General features: G+C 44.7%; 1 protein-coding gene across 1 annotated transcript in view; it reads left to right on the top strand.

Moving 5' to 3' along the window:
* adamtsl3 (ADAMTS-like 3) overlaps window positions 1–21,677 on the top strand; it is a gene marked incomplete at both ends in the record, with an annotated part of 420,411 nt that overhangs the window by 257,694 nt on the left and 141,040 nt on the right. The window contains 3 exons of the mRNA XM_080729421.1: window positions 12,807–13,266; window positions 13,563–13,746; window positions 15,770–15,941. Of these exons, the coding sequence (XP_080585547.1) occupies window positions 12,807–13,266; window positions 13,563–13,746; window positions 15,770–15,941 (816 nt within the window). The remainder of the gene's footprint in view (window positions 1–12,806; window positions 13,267–13,562; window positions 13,747–15,769; window positions 15,942–21,677) is intronic.

Raw genomic sequence — 21,677 nt, 5'->3', positions numbered from 1 at the left:
TAAATAATTTTTTAAATGATAAATACAAAACAAACGGTTTTGGACATACAAGGTTTCCACCCGACTAGGGATGGCCAACGGTTAACCGTTACCGTTAAAGCGATAAGAAATTGGTTACCGGTAAGCACTAACGTTTAATTTTGACCGAAAAGAAAAGAAAAGGGAAATCAACCCATGTGTCACACCAAAAGCCCCGTACACCAATATCTACGCAACATCAAGTCACCAACCATGCAACTATACGTGCTGTGGTCACACATTTCTGGACACCAATGTCTGTGTAACATCCATGCATTCATGCAACTGCGAGTCTGCGACGCTGCTGTACACGCTGACTTGTTCATCAGGAAACAAATGCTCCCTCGTCGATTGGATTTTACAAAACAGGCCCCGTTTAAGAAGAGCTTAAAACACAACTTTCTAATGTTGATGTTGATGGCGTGAGGAACGCTAAAGTCGTCTTGGTTACATAGTTGGCTATGCGAAAATAACAAAGCTCAGAGTCGCAAATTCAATGATCGCTGCATCAGCACACACAAAACACGGGCGAGAGAAGAAAATGAATGAAATGGACATCACGTTTAGCCGATTCAACCATTCCAAAAGTCATACGATTGGAAGTTATTGCTCTACATGCGGCTACATGCAAGCGTCTCCGCCGTCTCAATGCTGCTGCTGTTTTGTTAGGCGACTGCCAGGGAGTGCACAGAATTCTAGAGAGGCATGGGCTGACATTTCTAAAAGGGCCTTTTCAGACGGATAAAAGTTAAGGGCTCAAGCCCCTTTTGCTGTATGTGCGCACGTGCCTGGCGTCGGCTGGCGACAGCGCATCACATTACAGACTGATCATTTCAATCCCACCGTTTCTTTGCAAAAACACATTTCTTTTAGAAAACATTTGTATTCTTGTTTCTCCCAGTTTTATTGTTTTTAATGTGTAAATATAGCACTTAATTATGGGGAAAAAACGTGTGTAGGCCTATTTTCCTTTTTTAAATCGCTAAAATAGCGCATTTTTGAACACATTTCCTTAACGGTTAATGGTTAATTAACTGATAAGGCCTGGCGGTTATCGGTTAAGAAAAAATCTCCATTTGGCCATCCCTACACCCGACAACAACGAAATATAACTCATGTAATTGGCTCACTGGCTTGTCACTTATCATGATCTGAAATGGCAAATCTTTGAGTAGCAGCAGAGCAATAGAGAGAGATCTCTCTCTACAGCGCGCAATGAGGGCCTCTATAACTCTTTTTCCCGGGCTGAATCAGGGGCCCAGCATGTCCCTGACCCACACACACACATAGACGCGCGCGCGCATGCACGCACACGCACACGCACACGCACACACACACACACACACACACACACACACACACACACACACACACTTGTGCACGCACGCACGCACACAAACAAACATAATCAACAGGCAATCACACGCGTTCAGTGCACGCATCCTTTCTCCCACATTTCGCTCGCAGATGTACAGTTTGCGCTCGGCGTTATCTGATGTGAGTGTTCAGTAAGGGGGAAACTTGCACTGAGACCTGACATGCCAGATTACAAACTTATCAAACATTTCTCAGCGAACACACACTGTGTGCGTGCAGGGGCGTCACACCAAATTCTGGGCCCTGGGTACAAGGATTCACTGCGGGCCCCCCATGAATGTTAACTATTGAAAAACAGCAGATATACAAACTCACAGCGCGGCACCGAGTGCCGCGCTGCGAGCTTGTAGATCTGCTATTTTTGAAAAAACGTGAAAATGTGTGCCAAGAAACCTATGTTTCCATGTCAGTGATGCTCAAACTTTTTCATGTGAAGGACCCCCCCATCTCAAAATATTTAGTTCCAGAAGCAACATTTTTGTTACAAATGTTCACTAAAAAAATACATATATTCAAAGATTTGCGCACATTTTCACGACTTTTCAAAAATAGCAGATCTACAAGCTCGCAGCGCGGCACTCGGTGCCGCGCTGTGAGCTTGTATATCTGCTATTTTTCAATAGCTAAAGTTACTAGGGCCCCTCCACCTTGGGCCCTGGTAACTCAGTCCCACTTTCCTACCCCTTGTGACGCCACTGTGTGCGTGAGAGTAGAAGAACTCAAATGTATATATGTCTGGAAAGTGATTACCCATGGGGATGTGAGCAATGTATATACACACCCTATAGGCCCTGTGAGTCTCAACTTTATCAAGCTATCAACAGATCCTGTTCTCACTTTGAACATTAACATTTGACCCGGGCAACTGAAAAGAAAAAGGAGAAATGAGAGAAAAGAAAAGGAAAAAAAAAGGATAGGGACACACAAACTGGTCAAACTAACCTCCAGGCTTTACTTGAAGCTTCGAGCTAATACGTGCTATACATGTTAACAACCCACCACCTCAGTGGCTAAGAAACATATAAATTACTCATGTGTACTACTCATATGTCTAAAAATAAACACATTTTTAAATAAACTTCATGTATTTCTTTAACGTTCTAATTCCTTCTGTACACTGTTCTGTCACCCACTGCCTTATGGGGACATTCACAGTGTAGGAATTCAGTGGCGTCAGTTCAGAAAAAGGTAAGGTATGGCAACATGACTGGTGTCTTGCACGCGCGCGTAGGCGCGCAAGACACCAGTCATGTTGCCATACCTTAGCAACAGGCATGATACATTTATTTTATTTTCCCCCAAAATGTCTATGGTTTCTTGGGCTGGATATGGCAGCCTAGCTGGAACAGTTGTTCAAGTGTGGCTAAACTTGGTGTAAACGTGCCACAATTAACAATATTGAATTGCACCTGTGCAGCTGACCTGCGGAACCTGGGAATATACCATTCTGTCAAGATGGGGAGAATAAAAGTGTGGAGAATATAATTATAATACCTTGTTAAATTTTGCATTTGTAGTTATCTTACTGTAATTTAACAACATAACCAGCACAGATAGACAAAGAGACATTCATGGATTTAACATTATTTTATAAAGTAACTTGTATTCTCCCCCCTGGACCCAGGGTATGGCAGCTGCATACCCCTGCCATACCCAATGGACGACTCCCGGCTCCGCCCCCTCCAAAAGCTGCCTCCGCCACTATCACAGCGCGCCGCTATTGGCTTCATTCACTTCAATGGGAAATACGGCGGATTGTACACACATTTTACACATTAAATACTAATTCAGTGTCTCTTCCTGGTCCGTCGGCAGGGCAAGGCATGCATTGGAGGAAGGTGTAGTAGCTTACACGGCTAATGGAACAAAACTATGGAACAAAACCGCAGAGGAATATTTGGGAAATAAAGGAATGAGGAAGCCCCTGTCTGTTGGACCACAGATCGCCGTTTTTTATATAAAAAAGCCGATTTAAATATGAATACACTGTGTTGGCTAAAAGGCCATTGACCCATGACTACAACACCTTATTTGTTATGTAAAATAGCTACTGATCAAGTAGCCTAATGATGAATGAACAACGCGAAGTGTATTTTTTCTGACATGCAACAGGGGATGCGTGCAGGTGCGTCACAAGAGGGGGAAGAGGGACTGAGTTACTAAGGCCCAAGGTGGAAGGGCCTTAATTATTTTATACTTTAGCTATCGAAAAATAGCAGATTATATAAACTCGAGAGTGCCGCGCTGCGAGCTTGTATATCTGCTATTTTTGAAATCCCCAGATGAAGAACATTCATGTGGGCCCGCAGTGAATCCTTGTACCCAGGGCCCAGAATTTGTGCGACGACACCCTTGGCTGTATTTGCGACTCGCTGCGGCTAAAACTTTTCGGAATCGAGACGTTTAACGCCAGAGATATCATTTATAAGCAATCGACATGATAAGAAACATGTAGGCCTAGCCTACATTTGAAGCAGTTTATTCTGGTTGTTGTGAAATAAGAGAAATAGACAGAGTAGGATACTGTCTACCTCATTCGTCGCTATAGGCTGTTTAAACACCATCATCACAGATCAAATAAATACATTAACACGCCGTTTAGGCGTCAAATTCACTGGTAGTTATATTTATTAGTTGTCTTTCTTACCTTATGTAGGCCTACACAACTGTCCAGTCCAGTGATAAGTTGCTTTATATCAGATGAAGTAGCCTATTCCTTGGTGCTTCTTCATATAAACACATACAATGTTTGTGTTGGTATAAATGAGTAGCCTACACATATTTTCTCAGTTCATATGACTTGATGAAAGTAACTCATATTCCGCCCAGGTCAATAACACTAATCATTATAATGGCATGAATCGATCTAAACAAATAAAGTCTGTGCTGATAATGATGATGGTAGTATGCTTATGGCTTATGTTAGGCAGGCCACTTAATAGATATATAGATAGATAGATATCTTTATTATCCCAAGGGGGATAATCAGTAGCTATTTAACATAACAAATAAGGTGTTGATGTTATAGTCATGAGCCATTTAGCCAATACAGTGTATTCATATTTAAATCTTTCAGAGTCAGTGTAAAACGGCTCTGAATCCAGCAGAGAACTTATGTATTCTCTGCTGCTTTGTTTTAATAATAGGCCTACATATTTTTCTAATCTCATGCCAGGTCTTGTTGACGGATTTGGAAGAGATTTCGACGCTCTGGGTCCAAAACGCGACATGCAGTGTGTCTGTGTGTGACATTCTCCTCCATCGTGCTGACAGTGTTGTTGAATGACTGAGTGAGGGCTGTCGGACTTCAAAGCAGTAACGTGGAGGGAAAGGTGGGGGCGGAGCTACCGGGAGTCATGTATTGACGCCCCTGTAGGAATTGCTGAATTGGGGGAGGGGTTGTTTGGTATAGAGCACATTCAATATTCGATTAAATTAACACAAATGAAAAATTGTTTGCAATTGAAAAAAGAAAAAAAAATCACACCCGTGTGAACTGAGCGGTGGTTTACCCCCCCACCCCCCTCCCCCCTTCCCCCCTTCCCCCCTGTGTGTGTGTGTGTGCCTGGCCTGGCCTGGCCGGAAAACAGCGCCCCTCCCTTAACATGTGTGGTCATAAAAGGTACTGTAGGCTACAGACAGACAGACAGACAGACAGACACGGACGGACGGAGACAGACATACCCACACACACGGCCACGTATAGGAGCGTTGTGACCACCGCTCAAAAAATCATCCCCACACTGTTCGAGCCTCAACAGGGAGCCGCCAGCTCTCATAGAAGCAGGGACGTGCTGGCCATTGGGAAAAGCGGGACAACTCCCGAACGGCCGGTTCATTCCCGGCCGGTCCAGGCCGGCCATTAGGGGGGCTGGGCGGCCAACAAAGTAAATCGTCACTGTTGGGCAGAAACCTCGTATCTCCAAGTTTCAAAAATGTATAATTTTTTTCGCAAAGCAAAGCCCTGCTTCATCATACAAGGCTGTTGCACAAAAGTAGTGAAAACAGCAGATCTACAAGCACACAAAGCCTCGCGGTGCGAGGCGTTGTGTGCTTGTAGATCGGCTGTTTTCACTATATTAAATCATTTTTAAAATGATAAATACAAAACAAACGGTTTTGGACATACAAAGTTTCCACTCGACAACGACGAAATATAACTCATGTAATTGGCCCACTGGCTTGTCACTTGTCATGATCTGAAATGGCAAATCTTTGAGTAGCAGCAGCAGCGCTATAGAGAGATCTCTCTCTATAGCGCAATGAGGGCCTCTCCAACTCTTTTTCCCAGGCTGAATCAGGGGCCCAACACGTCCCTGCATAGAAGAATCCTCTGTAAATCTGTACTGTCCCTTCTAAACGCTCTTCAACCAACTAGAGACCATAAAGTGCATGATTGAATGCCTCGCAAATGCCAAGCCGGCTTTTGTGTGCCTGTGTGTGTTTGTTTGCGTGTGCCTGTTTGACGATCTGTCCTCTCCAGCTGCTGCTGCCAACTCTCTTTCCATAAATACTTTTGGTTAGTTTTAGGATTAAGGTCCAAAGGCTGGGACACGGCGAGAATTGGAAATACGTACTCTGCTTCTCTTTGTGTATACCAGGGGTCTTCAACAAGGGGTCCGGGACGCCTAGGGGTTCTCAGAGTTACTACAGGGCGTCCTCTAAATCTTCCAATCCTTTTTATGTTAACAACTTGAACCCTAGTGTCCATATTCTGAGTAAAAGGTCTAGTTTATTAGGTAATGACGGCTCAAGTGGTTAAACATCTGAAAACACAAATTGACATGAATCCAAAATACATTGATGATTGTGCTGTCAAACGATGAAACTATATGAAATCTATGAAAAGGTTGTGGGGGTCCCTGCTTCATCTCTTTCTCAACTAAGGGGTCCATGGCCTGAAAACGTTGAAGACCCCTGGTGTATACTGTATTGGTTTTCTGTTGGCTTACTTGTACACACAGACAAAGCATACCGGTATGTGCAGCAAAAATAGCAGATATACAAGCTCACAGCGCGGCACCGGGTGCCGCGCTGCGAGCTTGTAGATCTGCTATTTTTGAAAAATTGTGAAAATGTGTGCAAGAAACCTATGTTTCCATGTCAGTGGTGCTCAAACGTTTTCATGTCGAGGACCCCCAAGATGATATGTATTTGGCCACGGACCTCCATCTCAAAATATTTAGTTCCAGGGACCCCCCCAGAAGCAAAAATACATTATATTCAAAGATTTGCACACATTTTCATGACTTTTCAAAAATAGCAGATCTACAAGCTCACAGCGCGGCACTCGGTGCCGCGCTGTGAGCTTGTAGATCTGCTATTTTTCAATAGCTAAAGTTACTAGGGCCCCTCCACCTTGGGCCTTAGTAACTCAGTCCCACTTTCCTCCCCCTTGTGACGCCCCTGCATATGTGCACCTCTGTGTGCAGGAATGCATGCGAGTCTGTGTCTCCAATGATGATCACAGTTTGTCACTTGGTGAGAGGCGATTACAGTATGAGACAGGCCTACAGACTGGACTGGTGGTTAAAGGAAAATTCCAGAATAAAACATATTAATCCTTAATCAGCCTTTTATCACGTCTGTACATACCTGGTATGATGGATTTTTATCATAGTACTTCCAGTTTTTACTTCTCCTGGACTCCTCAGATCTCTCTCCCACAGCCAAAACGGCGGTCATTTGTGGTCCTCCAAAAGCGCTAATTTTCACCGCTGCAAAGTTACTTTTTTCTTCATAAATCTGCTATTTATAGTTCCAAGACAGCCAGTAATCCATTGTTTTATCGCGGGTTGAGGGAAATGGCCGTTGTTGACATGATCCCAATAGTACTCACAGAAGAAGAATGAAGTCTCGCGTCTCGCGTGATTACCGCGTTTCCTTTAGCTTTTTCTTTAGCGCAAAAGAAAGCTTTCTCCTGGAGTTATTACAGCCAGTATGTACACAACAAGGCATCGTGGTATATATATAAAACAGAAACCACAGAAACGTGTCTTTCATGAGGTACTTTTTACCTAACGTTTATTTGGTGAGGCATTGCAGAATGTCTTGAGGAAAATACGATTATTTTGTGATTATATTGTAGCCTACATTGTTTACAAATAATAATACACGTCAAAGTTATTTTATAAGTAATTCCATAAATAAATAATAAATAAAATCGAAGAAATGTATTGAGGAAAAAATAAAATAAATAAAGGTAATAGAATTACCTTATGACTACAGGAAGTCCGTTAAAATGCTTTGTTATGGATCCTTCTCAGTCATATTACTAGATTCTAGCGATCAATAGACTAACTAGATTATATTCTTCTGCTTTCTTATTTTTTATATATATACCACGATGCCTTGTTGTGTACATACTGGCTGTAATAACTCCAGGAGAAAGCTTTCTTTTGCGCTAAAGAAAAAGCTAAAGGAAACGCGGTAATCACGCGAGACGCGAGACTTCATTCTTCTTCTGTGAGTACTATTGGGATCATGTCAACAACGGCCATTTCCCTCAACCCGCGATAAAACAATGGATTACTGGCTGTCTTGGAACTATAAATAGCAGATTTATGAAGAAAAAAGTAACTTTGCAGCGGTGAAAATTAGCGCTTTTGGAGGACCACAAATGACCGCCGTTTTGGCTGTGGGAGAGAGATCTGAGGAGTCCAGGAGAAGTAAAAACTGGAAGTACTATGATAAAAATCCATCATACCAGGTATGTACAGACGTGATAAAAGGCTGATTAAGGATTAATATGTTTTATTCTGGAATTTTCCTCACATGTGTGATTCCAGGAACTGGTCCTTGTCAAAGTGACCGTGTAGAACAGGGGTCTTCAATAGGGGGTCCGTGACCCTTATGGGTTTCGCGGGGATACTGCAGGGGGTCCCCGAAATTCTTGGAGGAGAAAAAACCTCTCAAACCTTCTGAAAATGTGCTTTGTCACATGATATCGCTGCACGGCCAAAATAGCCGATCCACTAGCTCACAACACTTCACATTTTTACTTTTACAAGTCCTACCTTTTAAATCATTTTTAATGACATGCCCAAAATAGGGACGACATGTTGAAAGTTGTTTCATCCAGGGAGGTAAAAAGAAGAAGAAGCAAATAGCACGACAACCTTGGCCTTCATAAGTAAGTTGTACTCGGGACAGGCTGTGAATGAATAATGAGTCCAGGACAGTGGGCAGAGCCCCTGGCCTTTGTCCTACCGTCTGTCCCCCGGAGGCCAGCCCACCAGCCCACCCACCCAGGATAGGAAAGTGGGAAACGCTGATAAAGGCCGTTTACTGCCTCGCTTCTACTTGATGAGATGAAGATTTGAGGCATCACCTCACACACCAGGGGCGTCACAAGGGGGAGGAAAGTGGGACTGAGTTACTAGGGCCCTAGCAACTTTAGCTATTGAAAAATAGCAGATCTACAAGCTCGCAGCGTGGCACTCGGTGCCGCGCTGTGAGCTTGTAGATCTGCTATTTTTGAAAAGTCGTGAAAATGTGTGCAAATCTTTGAATATATGTATTTTTTAACTCAAATTTTGCTTCTGGTGGTCACTGGAACTAAATATTTTAAGATGGGGGTCCGTGGCCAAATACATGTCATCTTGGGGGTCCTTGACCTGAAAAGGTCTGAGCACCACTGACATGGAAACATAGGTTTCTTGCACACATTTTCAAAAAAATTCAAAAATAGCAGATCTACAAGCTTGCAGCGCGGCACTCGGTGCCGCGCTGTGAGCTTGTAGATCTGCTGTTTTTCAATAGTTAACATTCATGGGGGGCCCGCAGTGAATCCTTGTACCCAGGGCCCAGAATTTGGTGTGACGCCCCTGGCCTGGCTGTACTTGATGAGATGAAGATTTGAGGCATCACCTCGCACACCTCCCCACCGCCTCGCCTCGGGACAGGTTTATTACACTTCCCAAAAGAGATCTTTTACGTTCCAGGCTCTTCTCGTCTGCGAGAGGTCAAATTCGGGGATTGCGGCGCGTCCCATCTCGTCGCCACACCCGTCGTTCATAAAGGCTGCTCGCTATGTCTAGATGATGTTATCACCGTTAATGATGGATGTCAAATCTATTTGGCTGTGGCTCTATACCTCCGGCGCTCCAGGGCAGGAGGGAGTGTTTTTATGTATTCTCACAGTCTTAAACCCATTTAAAACGGGTACACATTATTGTGTATCTTTATTTTATGCTTTAACTATGGAAAAATAGCAGATGTACAAGCTCACAGCGCGGCACCGAGTGCCGCATTGCGAGCTTGTAGATCTGCTATTTTTGAAAAATCATGAAAATTAGAATTTTGACCCGATTCTATAAGTGTCTTTTGAATCCTTCTAAGATTTTTGAAAAAACCTATGTTTCTATGTCAGCAATCTGACCAGCCATCGTCAAAGAAAAGGTCCTTTCACTTAACTGGGGCTCAGTTAGTCTGTTCTTGAGAGACTACTATGTCAGTGGTGCTCAATTTTTTTCATGTGAAGGATCCCCAAACTGATATTTATTTGGGCACAGACCCCCATCTCATAATATCTAGTTCCAGGGACCCCCCAGAAGCAAAATTTGAGTTACAAACGTTCGCTTTGAAAATACATATATTCAAAGATTTGCACACATTTTCATGACTTTTCCCAGAATAGCAGATCTACAAGCCCGCAGCGCGGCACTCGGTGCCGCGCTGTGAGCTTGTATATCTGCTATTTTTCAATAGTTAAAGCATAAAATAATGTGTACCCGTTCTAAATGGGTTAAGCACAACCATCAATCACTGTGCTTTCCAGGCATAATCACACACTGTCGAAATTACATTGTGTCCCGGGCTCTGTTGATGTTTTTGAACCATGCTCAAACGAGTGGCACACCTGTTTTATGTCATAAGTTCTTCCTATTGTCTGGAACTCAGCTGGCTTCGAATGCTGAATGTGAAATATAGTGTGCAAGCTGAAACATGTGCACAATGCTTACGTGGACGTGTACCAATTGATTACAGAGCAGATAGTTCACTCTTGTGAGTTGTGCCCACGCGCGCAAGCGTGTGCACGTGTGTGTCCACCCACACACACACAGTGGGCGTGATGGATAGGTTAAGACCCTCTCCTCCTACTGAGAGATGTACGGTACTCTTGTTATTGTGAATCCTTCCAAAGCCCTCTCTCCTCTGTGTCGCTGTACTTCATAACTCTCTCTGCTATCTATTGTCTGCCTGCTAGTATAAAGAAAAATACACTTGAGCAGAGTGGACCTCCTCTCAACTGCAGAAACACTTCACTGCCAATTATGATGTTCATACTGGGACATTGCTGTGGCACTTACAGTAGTACAGAGACGTACTGTACAACCCAACAGGAAACGATGAACAGGACTAAACAACATGGACAACACTGATTCTCATACAGTAGGGTTCCCCAATAGGCGGCCCGCGGGCCATTTGCGGCCCGCGGGGGGCTACTGTTTGGCCCCCACCAACCCCAGTAATAATGGTGGTATAAGAGCAGCAACAACGCTAGTATATCGTCGTCGTCGGATGGAAACCTTGTATGTCCAAAACCGTTTGTTTTGTATCTATCGTCTAAAAAATTTACTAAACTAGTGAAAACAGCCGATCTACAAGCACACAACGCCTCGCATCGCGAGGCGTTGTGTGCTTGTAGATCGGCTGTTTTCACTAGTTTTGTCACTTTTATGCAATGGTCTTGTATGATGAAGCAGGGCTTTGCTTTACCAAAAAACGTACACATTTGAAATCTGGAGAGATACAAGGTTTCTGCGATATCTGAACTGTCGCTGGAGTAGAGGGAACACCACCGTCGCCCCCTGCAATGTTGTGGCCCTCGGCTTGGAACCCTAGACATAATTCGGCCCTTGGGGAAAACTAATTGGGGAACCCTGTCATACAGTATTAGTGCATGAGAACATTAGAGATCACACGTTGAAAGGATTAACCCAATGTTCACTAGAACACACTGATATCACAAAGTATACAGGAGTGGAAAGTGATTCATTACAAGTACTGTCATTTTCTCACTAAGTGTTCATGTTGAAATGAGCTGCGGTCAGCCTCAGGATGCTTCATTGGCCTATTCAAGTAACTCTTATTCAGAATAGTCTTCAAAATAGCTACTTTTGCAACAGAAGTAGTCTTTAATCAAAAATAGCAGATCGACAAGCGCGAAACTCGTCGCCTTGAGCTTGTGGATAAAATGGAGGTTAGAGGCTTCTGCCTGTCGTTGGAATTCTGGATCAATCAGTAATCGATGAGGAAAATAGTAGTCGAGACAATATTCTAGGTGGTGATGGTTATGCTTTATGTAACATGATATCATGTGGAGAAGTACAATAACACTCTGCACGGTAGTTCTGCCCTGGGAAGCACAGGGCAGAGATCATAGTTATACTGTTGCTGCTTCAAGGACAAACGGAACCATTACAAGATAGGCTGTAACATAAACAATTGGCCTACATTAGGCCTAGTGGAGACATATGGGGCTTTTAAGCCGTGACATCATTTTGTAGGCAGAGGAGAACTCTGCCCCCAGAGCATTTTCTGTCCCTCGCTATTTCAACAGATCCGAGACAAAAATAACGACTAAAGTATAATTCTAACACTTTCTTTTCAACAACAAAGAGAAGAAAAATGTGTAAATAGTAAAAATAGTAAAGATTCACGGAAACTGGGGGCAGAAATTCTCCTCTGCCTACAAAATGATGTCATACTTAACAGCCCCATAGGCTCTTACAAGCTAGCCTCGCAACAGCCAGACTCTCCCAGGGGAGAGTCTGGGAGTCCTCCATAGACAACGCATTACGCGATGACGTAGTTACTCACTTTGACTGACAGGTCCAGTCAGTAGTCATCAGCGCATCAAAACATCGTCGGGAGATCATCAAATATGTCTTTTCCAGACAGAAATTCCAAAAGTGCAAACTGTTGTTTTTTTTTTAAGTTCTAAGATTCCGTTGATTTCAGATAAAACTTCGCTTAATGCAGCTTTTATTTGCAATTTGTGAACTCGCGTCGGGCATGGGGACCGCCATGTTTGTTTACAAAATGTGAGAACTGCAGCAGCCGCTCGATCAATCAGGAGTGCTGTGAGGCGGGTTCGCTCGAAATGCAGCCTTTTGATTGGAAATTAGAAACCCCACTTTGGGGTTTTTATCACACCCCTACTATACAGTAAGAACTCCTGTTAAAAAAAAAAGAAAAAAAAAAAGAAATATCGTTTTTTAATATTTTTTTACCGATACCGATATTTTCCGATATAAATGTTTATGCTAATATCGGCTAATATCGGCTAATAAGTGATGGTAAAATATAGATTTTAGACATAAGCAGCCATATCATTTCTTCCTCATGCCCGTTAGCAACGATATGCCGCAACGTATGAAAAACCCCTCTTCTTCGTGTCTCACCAGAGCATAAGAAGGACACGAGACCCAAAGAGACGTTGAGGAAGGAGCCTCCGGAGGCGCCGGTCACAAACCAAGTCAAGCAGAGCGCCAGACACCCGGCGGTGAAGGACCGGGACTACGAGGAACGGGTGAAGCGGTGTCCGTGGCTCACGGGCCTCCACCGCATCTACGTCCAGACCCGGCCGGAGAAACGCCTCCACCTCACCATCGGCGGACACGCCTACCTCCTCCCCGGCACCTCCCTGGTCATCAAGTGCCCCGTCCGGAGGTTCCCCAAGGCCTACATCCGCTGGCTCAAAGACGGCCGCCCCTTGCCCAGCTCCAAGCGCCTGGGCGTCACCAAGTCGGGCTCTCTGAAGATCCACCTCCTGGGGGCGGGCGACATCGGCGTGTACAAGTGCATCGCCGGCCCCGCCTCGGACATCTTCACCCTCCAGCTGATCGGCAACAGTGGCAGTCACAGGTAGGGGATGGGGTGATAATCGTTATTATCACTTATCGTGATAAAAAAAACAATAATCGTATCGTGGAGATTTCATTTATTGTGAAATTGTCCTCCGTCATGCACTGGCCTCAGGAGCTGTATATCCGGTACCACTTAAACCCTCTATAATTGGCAAAACCTGGAAATCTTTTTTTTCCCACTCTCAACCAAATCTCTTCGCCAAAAAATTGCCAATCTATTGCTACTATCGTAAATCGCAATTCCTTTGGTCACAATAATCGTGACATGACATTTTCATATTGTCCCATCCCTAGTCACAGGGTGAGCCACGGCGGGCCCTTCTTCTCGCCGGAGCCCGAATCCACGGTCAGTCCGAGCCCTACGAGTCGGGAGGAGACGATGATGACGATGCCTCAGTGCCACAGCCACGGTGCCGCGTTGCTGCCGCTGCCGCTGGGGAGCGGGCTTGGTGTGTCGCTGCTGCCACCTGGTGTCCAGGTAGGGGTGGGCATATGGGAAATATACAATATCACAATATTTTTCCCAAGCCGATCTTATCACAATTCTTTTTCATGTTGTTTTTTATGGTTATCTTTCAAGTTACTTAACAGTACAACCGCCTACAGTACAAGGTAACAAAAACTAAAAGAAAAAGGACCATTTAGACCAGTGGTCCTATATCGTCGTTGTCGGGTGAAAATCCTGTATGTCTAAAACCGTTCGTTTTGCATTTATCATTTTAAAAATGATTTAAACTAGTGAAAACAGCCGATCTACAAGCAGTTGTGTGCTTGTAGATCTGTTTTCACTACTTTTGTGCGACGGCCTTGTATGATGAAGCAGGGCTTTACTTTGCGAAAGAACGTACAAATGTGAAACTTGGAGATACGAGGTTTCCACCCGACAGCGACAATATGTGGATTCCAGGGACTCTCTGGGTTCCTTTTGGGAGGTCTAAATTGATCCTTACAAGTATGTAACTCATGAAACCAAATCTACCCGTAAGGGTCCATTTGGTTTCATTTGTACACTGTCAGAGTTAAGGGGAGACCATGACATTTTAAAGTTTGATAACTACTGATTTAGACAAAAATGCAGGTTTAAATGAATTCTGCAATGAATCTCTGTTTGAAAAATTCAACAGGATTTTTTCATAAGGCTCCCTCATTGTATCACGATATATACGATATCTCCGAAAAGGCGCATGGTGGAGACATTGTATCGTCTCAAGGATATATACAGGGTTCCCACGGTCATGAAATTCCTGGAAATATTTTGAAATTAGAAAAATATTTTTCCAGTACTGGAATTTATCAAGGGTCCTGGAAGGTCCTGGAAAAAAATATCTATGCATTGTCTTTGGTTATTGATTTTGTTAATACCTCTGAAATGACAAATTAAACATGGGCCAAATTGTCAAATATTAGAGGCAGAAATTGTGAAAATAGCCGATCTACATGCTCACAACCAGGGCCGGATTTACCATTGGGCAAGGGTGGGCACGTGCCCAGGGGCCTCAGGGGGGTGGGGGGCCTCAAAAAAAAAAAAAAAAAAAAAATTTTTTTTTTTTTTTCAAAAATGTTTTTTTTGGACCCCAAAAAATGTAGTAGGCATGATCGCGAAATTCCATGTTTAACCCCCATACCAACCCCATCTTTCAAACATGGCAGCCACGTTTGTTTACATTTCAAGAAAACATAATGGCTGCTAGCTCATGAATGCCTGAACGGATTTCCATTCTGATTTTTTTGTTTGAAAGCTGTGAACAGTGTGCACACATGTGGTGCATGATCTAGGCATGGGGGTGCATGATCCGTGCACTATTAATTACACACATGGAAGTCTATGGAGAGGGAGGTGGTGTGGAACTTGGAAGCCATTTTGAAAAGACCCTGAATGAGTTAATGATGACATTTTAAAGTATTGCTATCCAAATAAAGTGATATTTGTGTTTAGTTACTGTACATTTTGTTTTATTATGGTATTAACATTGAGAGCTTCTGCTCTGCTCGCCGCACTGCATGTAGTTGCTCTGAAAGCTTAGTGCAGTCTAAAGCCCGCCCACTCTATGTATCCGGTACTTCGCGTGTGCTTCGCGTATGCGGTACTTCGCGCGCGCACAAGGGCCTCTTTATTTCCCCTTGCCCAGGGGCCTCATGTCATATAAATCCGGCACTGCTCACAACGCCTCGCAACAAGCATGTAGATCGGCTATTTTCACAATATAACCGTGTTATACAAAATTCCTAAACTCTTAGTGCTCGTCAGGGTGCCGGGTCCCCAGTTAAAACATGATTATTTCGGGGGCCACGGCCTGAAAAGGTTGAGAACCACTGGCATACACTACCTGTCTTTGGGCATTGCGCATAGGAGTAAGCGACTCGTTATTGAGCTGAATTATTGTTATATAGTCCTGGAAATTGGGTTAAATATTCTGGAAAAGTTTTGGAAAAGTTTTAATTGGTAAAACTGTGTGAGAACCCTGTATATATATCACCCTATCGCCCACCACTACGTCCAGGCGGCCTCTCTGCAGCCCAGGCTGGAGGAGAGGCTGGTCAACCTGACGCTGAGGGCCGACAGAGGAGAGATCCGCCAGGACCAGGCCTCGCAGCTCATCTCCTCCCTCCTCACCCAGATGTCTGCTGCCCAGCGTTGGAACACTCCCAGAGAGGAGACGGGACAGGCTAAAGGTAACAGACCGTTTGTCAGCCTTCTGATTGGTCCCTGAGACTCCCTGACTGGCCAACCAGAAAAAAAACATTCACTTTTCGCTACCGGGGGTGGAGTTATGCAGTGGAAGAATGTCACTTCAGTCTTCACCGCGGTGCCGTGATGCGGAGCACGGCCAGCGTGCAGTACGGCGCTGCGCGGCCGCGGTCATAGCGATTTCGATCATTATAATGAACTAGAAGCTGGGCCGCCCTTCGGGCGGCCCAGCGTCTAGTCGCCGACCTGGCCAACTCGGAACAATGTAAATAGGGAATGAATGCCCCGCCCTTTAATGCAAACCCCATTATACCTGTTTTCATAGGACCCGTTTTGACCATCTGTCTGCCTGTGTCCATTTATGCCCATATATGGAGTTATCTGTATCTGTCTGTCTGTATGTCGCTGTCTATTTTATGTCCATATATGGAGATCACTGCAGTTATAGTTCTGGGTCCATTTTATGCCCATATAAGGAGATATCTGTCTATCTGCGTCCATTTTATGCACATATATGGAGTATCTGTCTGTGCCTCCAACTGTGTTGCAGACACAGTGCCGGTTCCCCCTTTAATGCAAACCTCATTATACCTGTTGTCATAGGACCCGTTTTGAACATCTGTTTGCCTGTGTCCATTTATGCCCATATATGGAGATATCTGTATCTGTCTGTCTGCGTCCATTTTATGCCCATATATGGAGATCTTTGACCATCTGTTTGCCTCTGTCCATTTATGTCCATATATGGAGATATCTGTATCTGTCTGTCTGCAATCCATTTTATGCCCATATATGGGGGCATTCATTTTATGCCCATATATGGAGAACGCGCGTGCCCGTGGGACGAACGGTTCTTGCCCATATATGGAGATCTGCCCATATGCCCATATATGGAGATCTCTGTATCTGTGTCCCCTTTATGCCCATATACGGAAATTGCGTCCATTTTATGTCACAATGAGTCAGCGACCATCTGTTCGCCTGTTTGTCTTTGAGTCGGCAGAAGTGATGTCAGAATGCCCATATGCCCATATATGTAGACCATCTGTTTAACTGTTTGTCTTTGAGTCAGCAGAAGTGATGTCAGATTGCCCATATGCCCTGCCCATATGCCCATATATGTAGCCCATATGGAGATCTGCCCATATGCCCATATATGGAGATCTCTGTATGAGTCAGCCCTTGTGCCGATACGTCCATTTATGCCCATATATCTGTGTAGCCCATATGGAGATCTGCCCATATGCCCATATATGGAGATACATAACCATGGCATTTTGTGTTGACTCATGTTGCGTACGCGATGTCAGAGCCTTTTATGAAATGATGTCACAATGAGTCAGCGCTTGCGCCGATTTCCTCCGGAACAGCCTGATGTCAACAATCAGCTCCGCATAAGGAGATTCCGAACGTTTTGCGCCGTTTCGGAAAAAACGCGCGTCGGGTCGATTTCCTCCGGAACAGCCTCCGAACGTTTTGCGCCGTGAGTCAGCAGAAGTGATGTCAGATTGCCCATATGCCCTGCCCATATGCCCATATATGTAGCCCATATGGAGATCTGCCCATATGCCCATATATGGAGATCTCTGTATGAGTCAGCCCTTGTGCCGATACGTCCATTTATGCCCATATATCTGTGTCCCCTTTATGCCCATATGAGTCAGCAGTGCCCATATGCCCATATAGTCAGCGCTTGCGCCGATTTCCTCCGGAACAGCCTGATCAACAATCAACAATCAGCTCCGCATAAGGAGATTCCGAACGTTTTGCATGCAAACCTCATTATACCTGTTGTCATAGGACCCGTTTTGAACATCTGTTTGCCTGTGTCCATTTATGCCCATATATGGAGATATCTGTATCTGTCTGTCTGCGTCCATTTTATGCCCATATATGGAGATCTTTGACCATCTGTTTGCCTCTGTCCATTTATGTCCATATATGGAGATATCTGTATCTGTCTGTCTGCAATCCATTTTATGCCCATATATGGGGGCATTCATTTTATGCCCATATATGGAGAACGCGCGTGCCCGTGGGACGAACGGTTCTTGCCCATATATGGAGATCTGCCCATATGCCCATATATGGAGATCTCTGTATCTGTGTCCCCTTTATGCCCATATACGGAAATTGCGTCCATTTTATGTCACAATGAGTCAGCGACCATCTGTTTGCCTGTTTGTCTTTGAGTCGGCAGAAGTGATGTCAGAATGCCCATATGCCCATATATGTAGACCATCTGTTTAACTGTTTGTCTTTGAGTCAGCAGAAGTGATGTCAGATTGCCCATATGCCCTGCCCATATGCCCATATATGTAGCCCATATGGAGATCTGCCCATATGCCCATATATGGAGATCTCTGTATGAGTCAGCCCTTGTGCCGATACGTCCATTTATGCCCATATATCTGTGTAGCCCATATGGAGATCTGCCCATATGCCCATATATGGAGATACATAACCATGGCATTTTGTGTTGACTCATGTTGCGTACGCGATGTCAGAGCCTTTTATGAAATGATGTCACAATGAGTCAGCGCTTGCGCCGATTTCCTCCGGAACAGCCTGATGTCAACAATCAGCTCCGCATAAGGAGATTCCGAACGTTTTGCGCCGTTTCGGAAAAAACGCGCGTCGGGTCGATTTCCTCCGGAACAGCCTCCGAACGTTTTGCGCCGTGAGTCAGCAGAAGTGATGTCAGATTGCCCATATGCCCTGCCCATATGCCCATATATGTAGCCCATATGGAGATCTGCCCATATGCCCATATATGGAGATCTCTGTATGAGTCAGCCCTTGTGCCGATACGTCCATTTATGCCCATATATCTGTGTCCCCTTTATGCCCATATGAGTCAGCAGTGCCCATATGCCCATATAGTCAGCGCTTGCGCCGATTTCCTCCGGAACAGCCTGATCAACAATCAACAATCAGCTCCGCATAAGGAGATTCCGAACGTTTCGCGCCGTTTCGGAAAAAACGCGCGTCGGGTCGGGTCGAGGCCGGGCACTGCACTCCGCGCCGCGGCGGAGAACGCGCGTGCCGAATCTGAAGCCGGTGGGACGAACGGTTCTCGAGATACGCGGATTACATACACGCAGACAGACAGACAGACACGCAGAGACTTCTCGCATTTATAGATAGATAAGCTTCAACAGACTAGTTCACATGAACCTTATCAATGTAACTAAGAGTTTCGATTGGGTACATATATTTTAAATGGGCAGAATTACGACAGCCAGCCTATTATGCAGTGGAATTATAGGCTGTCTGTCAGCTTCCTACCCAAGATGCACTGCGCTTTCTCTCTCTATTTCTGTCCTCTGCCTGTTCCAGAGGATTAAACTAATTAAAACATATATTTTCGGGGGAAAACTCCTGTTTTGCAATGTAACTACTGTACTTTTTTCTTCCCTTTGTATTAATATCACGTAGACGTGTTTCTTTTGGTACTTTAACTCATATGCTGCCATTTAACAATACCTTCGTACTCTTTAACTGCCATTCGTCTCCATAGACTTCCATGTAATTCATAGTGCACGGATCATGCACACCCATGCCTAGATAATGCACCACGTGTGTCCACATTGCTCACAGCTTTCAAACAAAAAAATCCGAATGGAAATCCGTTCAGGCATTCATGAGATAGCAGCCATTATGTTTTACACTGTTGTGAGCTTGGAGGTCTGCTACCTGAGTTGTATGGGGGTTGTATGGGGGTTAAACAAGCAATTTCGCGATCGCTATCATGCCTACTAACGTTTTTGGGGTCCAAAAAATTTTTTTTGAAAAAAAAAAAAAAAAAAAAAAAAATCTTTTTTTTTTTTTATTTATTTACGGGATTCACGGGCGTGGCAGGGTGGTACAACGGGATTTTTAAGGGATTCACGTTTTTGGCAGTTTTAATAGGCTATGAAAAATCTTTTTTCCCCATCCACTTCCATTATAAAAGAATCTGCCCTGGATTTTTCGTCCCACCTAGTAACAAGAGCAAAATGGGGCGGGATTTGACATACGGTATATTCTTTTGGTACCTTACCTGTCCCTTAATCCAGTGGCTTTAGGGTCCATCATTTATAGGCCGTTTGAGCCACGGACCGCCATTTGACGAGATTTTGTCTCGCAGACACAAAGCTCTGAATATTTTGTTATCTTTGGATAATAATTTGTCCTCTATTCCATGATGTATTGATGTTGGTACAGTAGGAGAGATAACAGGCACACATTGATCAAAATAAGAATTCTTCTACAGTCTCTAATTAATTAAGGAGACTTCTTGTAAATTAAGTAATGCACATGTTTAACAATAATTTAACTTCAACTAACGTTTAAATTTAACTAACGTAAAATGAAACCCAATGGCCCCTTACGGGTCCATTGGGTTTCATTTTACGCTCTCAAGGGTTATAGATCAATAAGGCTCCATTTGGAGCTTACCAACTCTTAGGTGGGGACCACCTGGAACTAGAGGCCTGCAGCGGGAGCGCACTCCCACGGGACCTGCAGGACCCGTCGCCATATATTGCGGCCCGGGCGATATTTTAATCACCGCGGGCGGGGACATGCGGTCAAAATAACATCGGCGGGCGCCGCAAAATCCCGCACTCTCCCGCAATAAGCTTATATCTACACTTTAGCAAGATGTGAATATGTAGAGAATGTAATTTCTCCTGCTGAGCCTGAGGACAACCCGCAGCATGCACCTACAGCACGTGGACTTTCACTTTCTCTTTCTCTCTCTCTCTATCTCCCCCTCCCTCCCTCTCTCGTCTGTTAACAGCTAACCGGTGGGCAGATATTTGCGGCGGCATTGTCACTCACTATTTAGCCTAAATAACAACTATTTATTATAATGTAGTCCCATCGCCTATGTCCCATCGCAATATAAACACTTTACCTCTGTTAACAACCTCACAAATGCTCCTCTCTCGCGCACACTAGTCCTGTTGGTTTTGGATCTCAATGGATAAGATACAAACATCAACGTGCCTTCTTAATTCCCCCTGCTGAGTGAGGACAACGCACCCACATTGATACAGTACGTGGACTGGAGTCTCTCTTTCTCTCCGCCAAGTTCTCTCTCTCTCTCGCCTCTCCCTCCGTGCCCGTGGCTCCGTCGCTCGCCCTCTCCCTCTCTCTCTCTTTCTCTCATTTGTTCTCATGCCACCGTCAGTCCGTCACAAATATGCTCCTCGCATCGCGCACACTTTTTAGTTTGGTAATGGTTTTGGATCTCATTTCAATGTGCCTTCTTGGGAGGGAGGCTGTTGGACGTGCTGCGGTACTGTGCACCGCGGGAGTCCGCGGGACTAAATTCACATCATTTGTTTGTCGTGGGTGGGAGCGGCGGACAGGAATTGTCTGCGGGCGGTCAAAAATGAAATCCTTGCGGGGGCGGGCGGGAGTGGTCAGAAATGATGCGGGAGCGGGCGGGAGCGGGATAAAAAAATCAGTCCCGCGCAGACCTCTACCTGGAACCCCATCAAGGACCACTGGTGGTCCCCGTACCGCCTTAATCCATTAAAACCGGGGAAAGCATCTCTGTCATTTTAGATTTGAGCTAAAAGGCAGAGGTCATCAATACAGTATGGGGCACGTCCTGATAAGCCAAACGCCGATAAGGCAAACGCTGATAAGCCAAACTCCTTTTTTTTTTAAAACCTCCTTTTGCTATGGTGAAATGTGAGCTCACCTGCATCACGTTTCATTCCATTCAT

Source organism: Nannobrachium achirus (assembly GCF_963921795.1).
Source record: "Nannobrachium achirus genome assembly, chromosome: 7".
In the NCBI taxonomy this organism is placed as follows: domain Eukaryota; kingdom Metazoa; phylum Chordata; class Actinopteri; order Myctophiformes; family Myctophidae; genus Nannobrachium; species Nannobrachium achirus.
The sequence above is the reverse complement of the archived record's forward strand: the minus strand, read 5'-3'. Positions and strand labels throughout refer to the sequence as shown.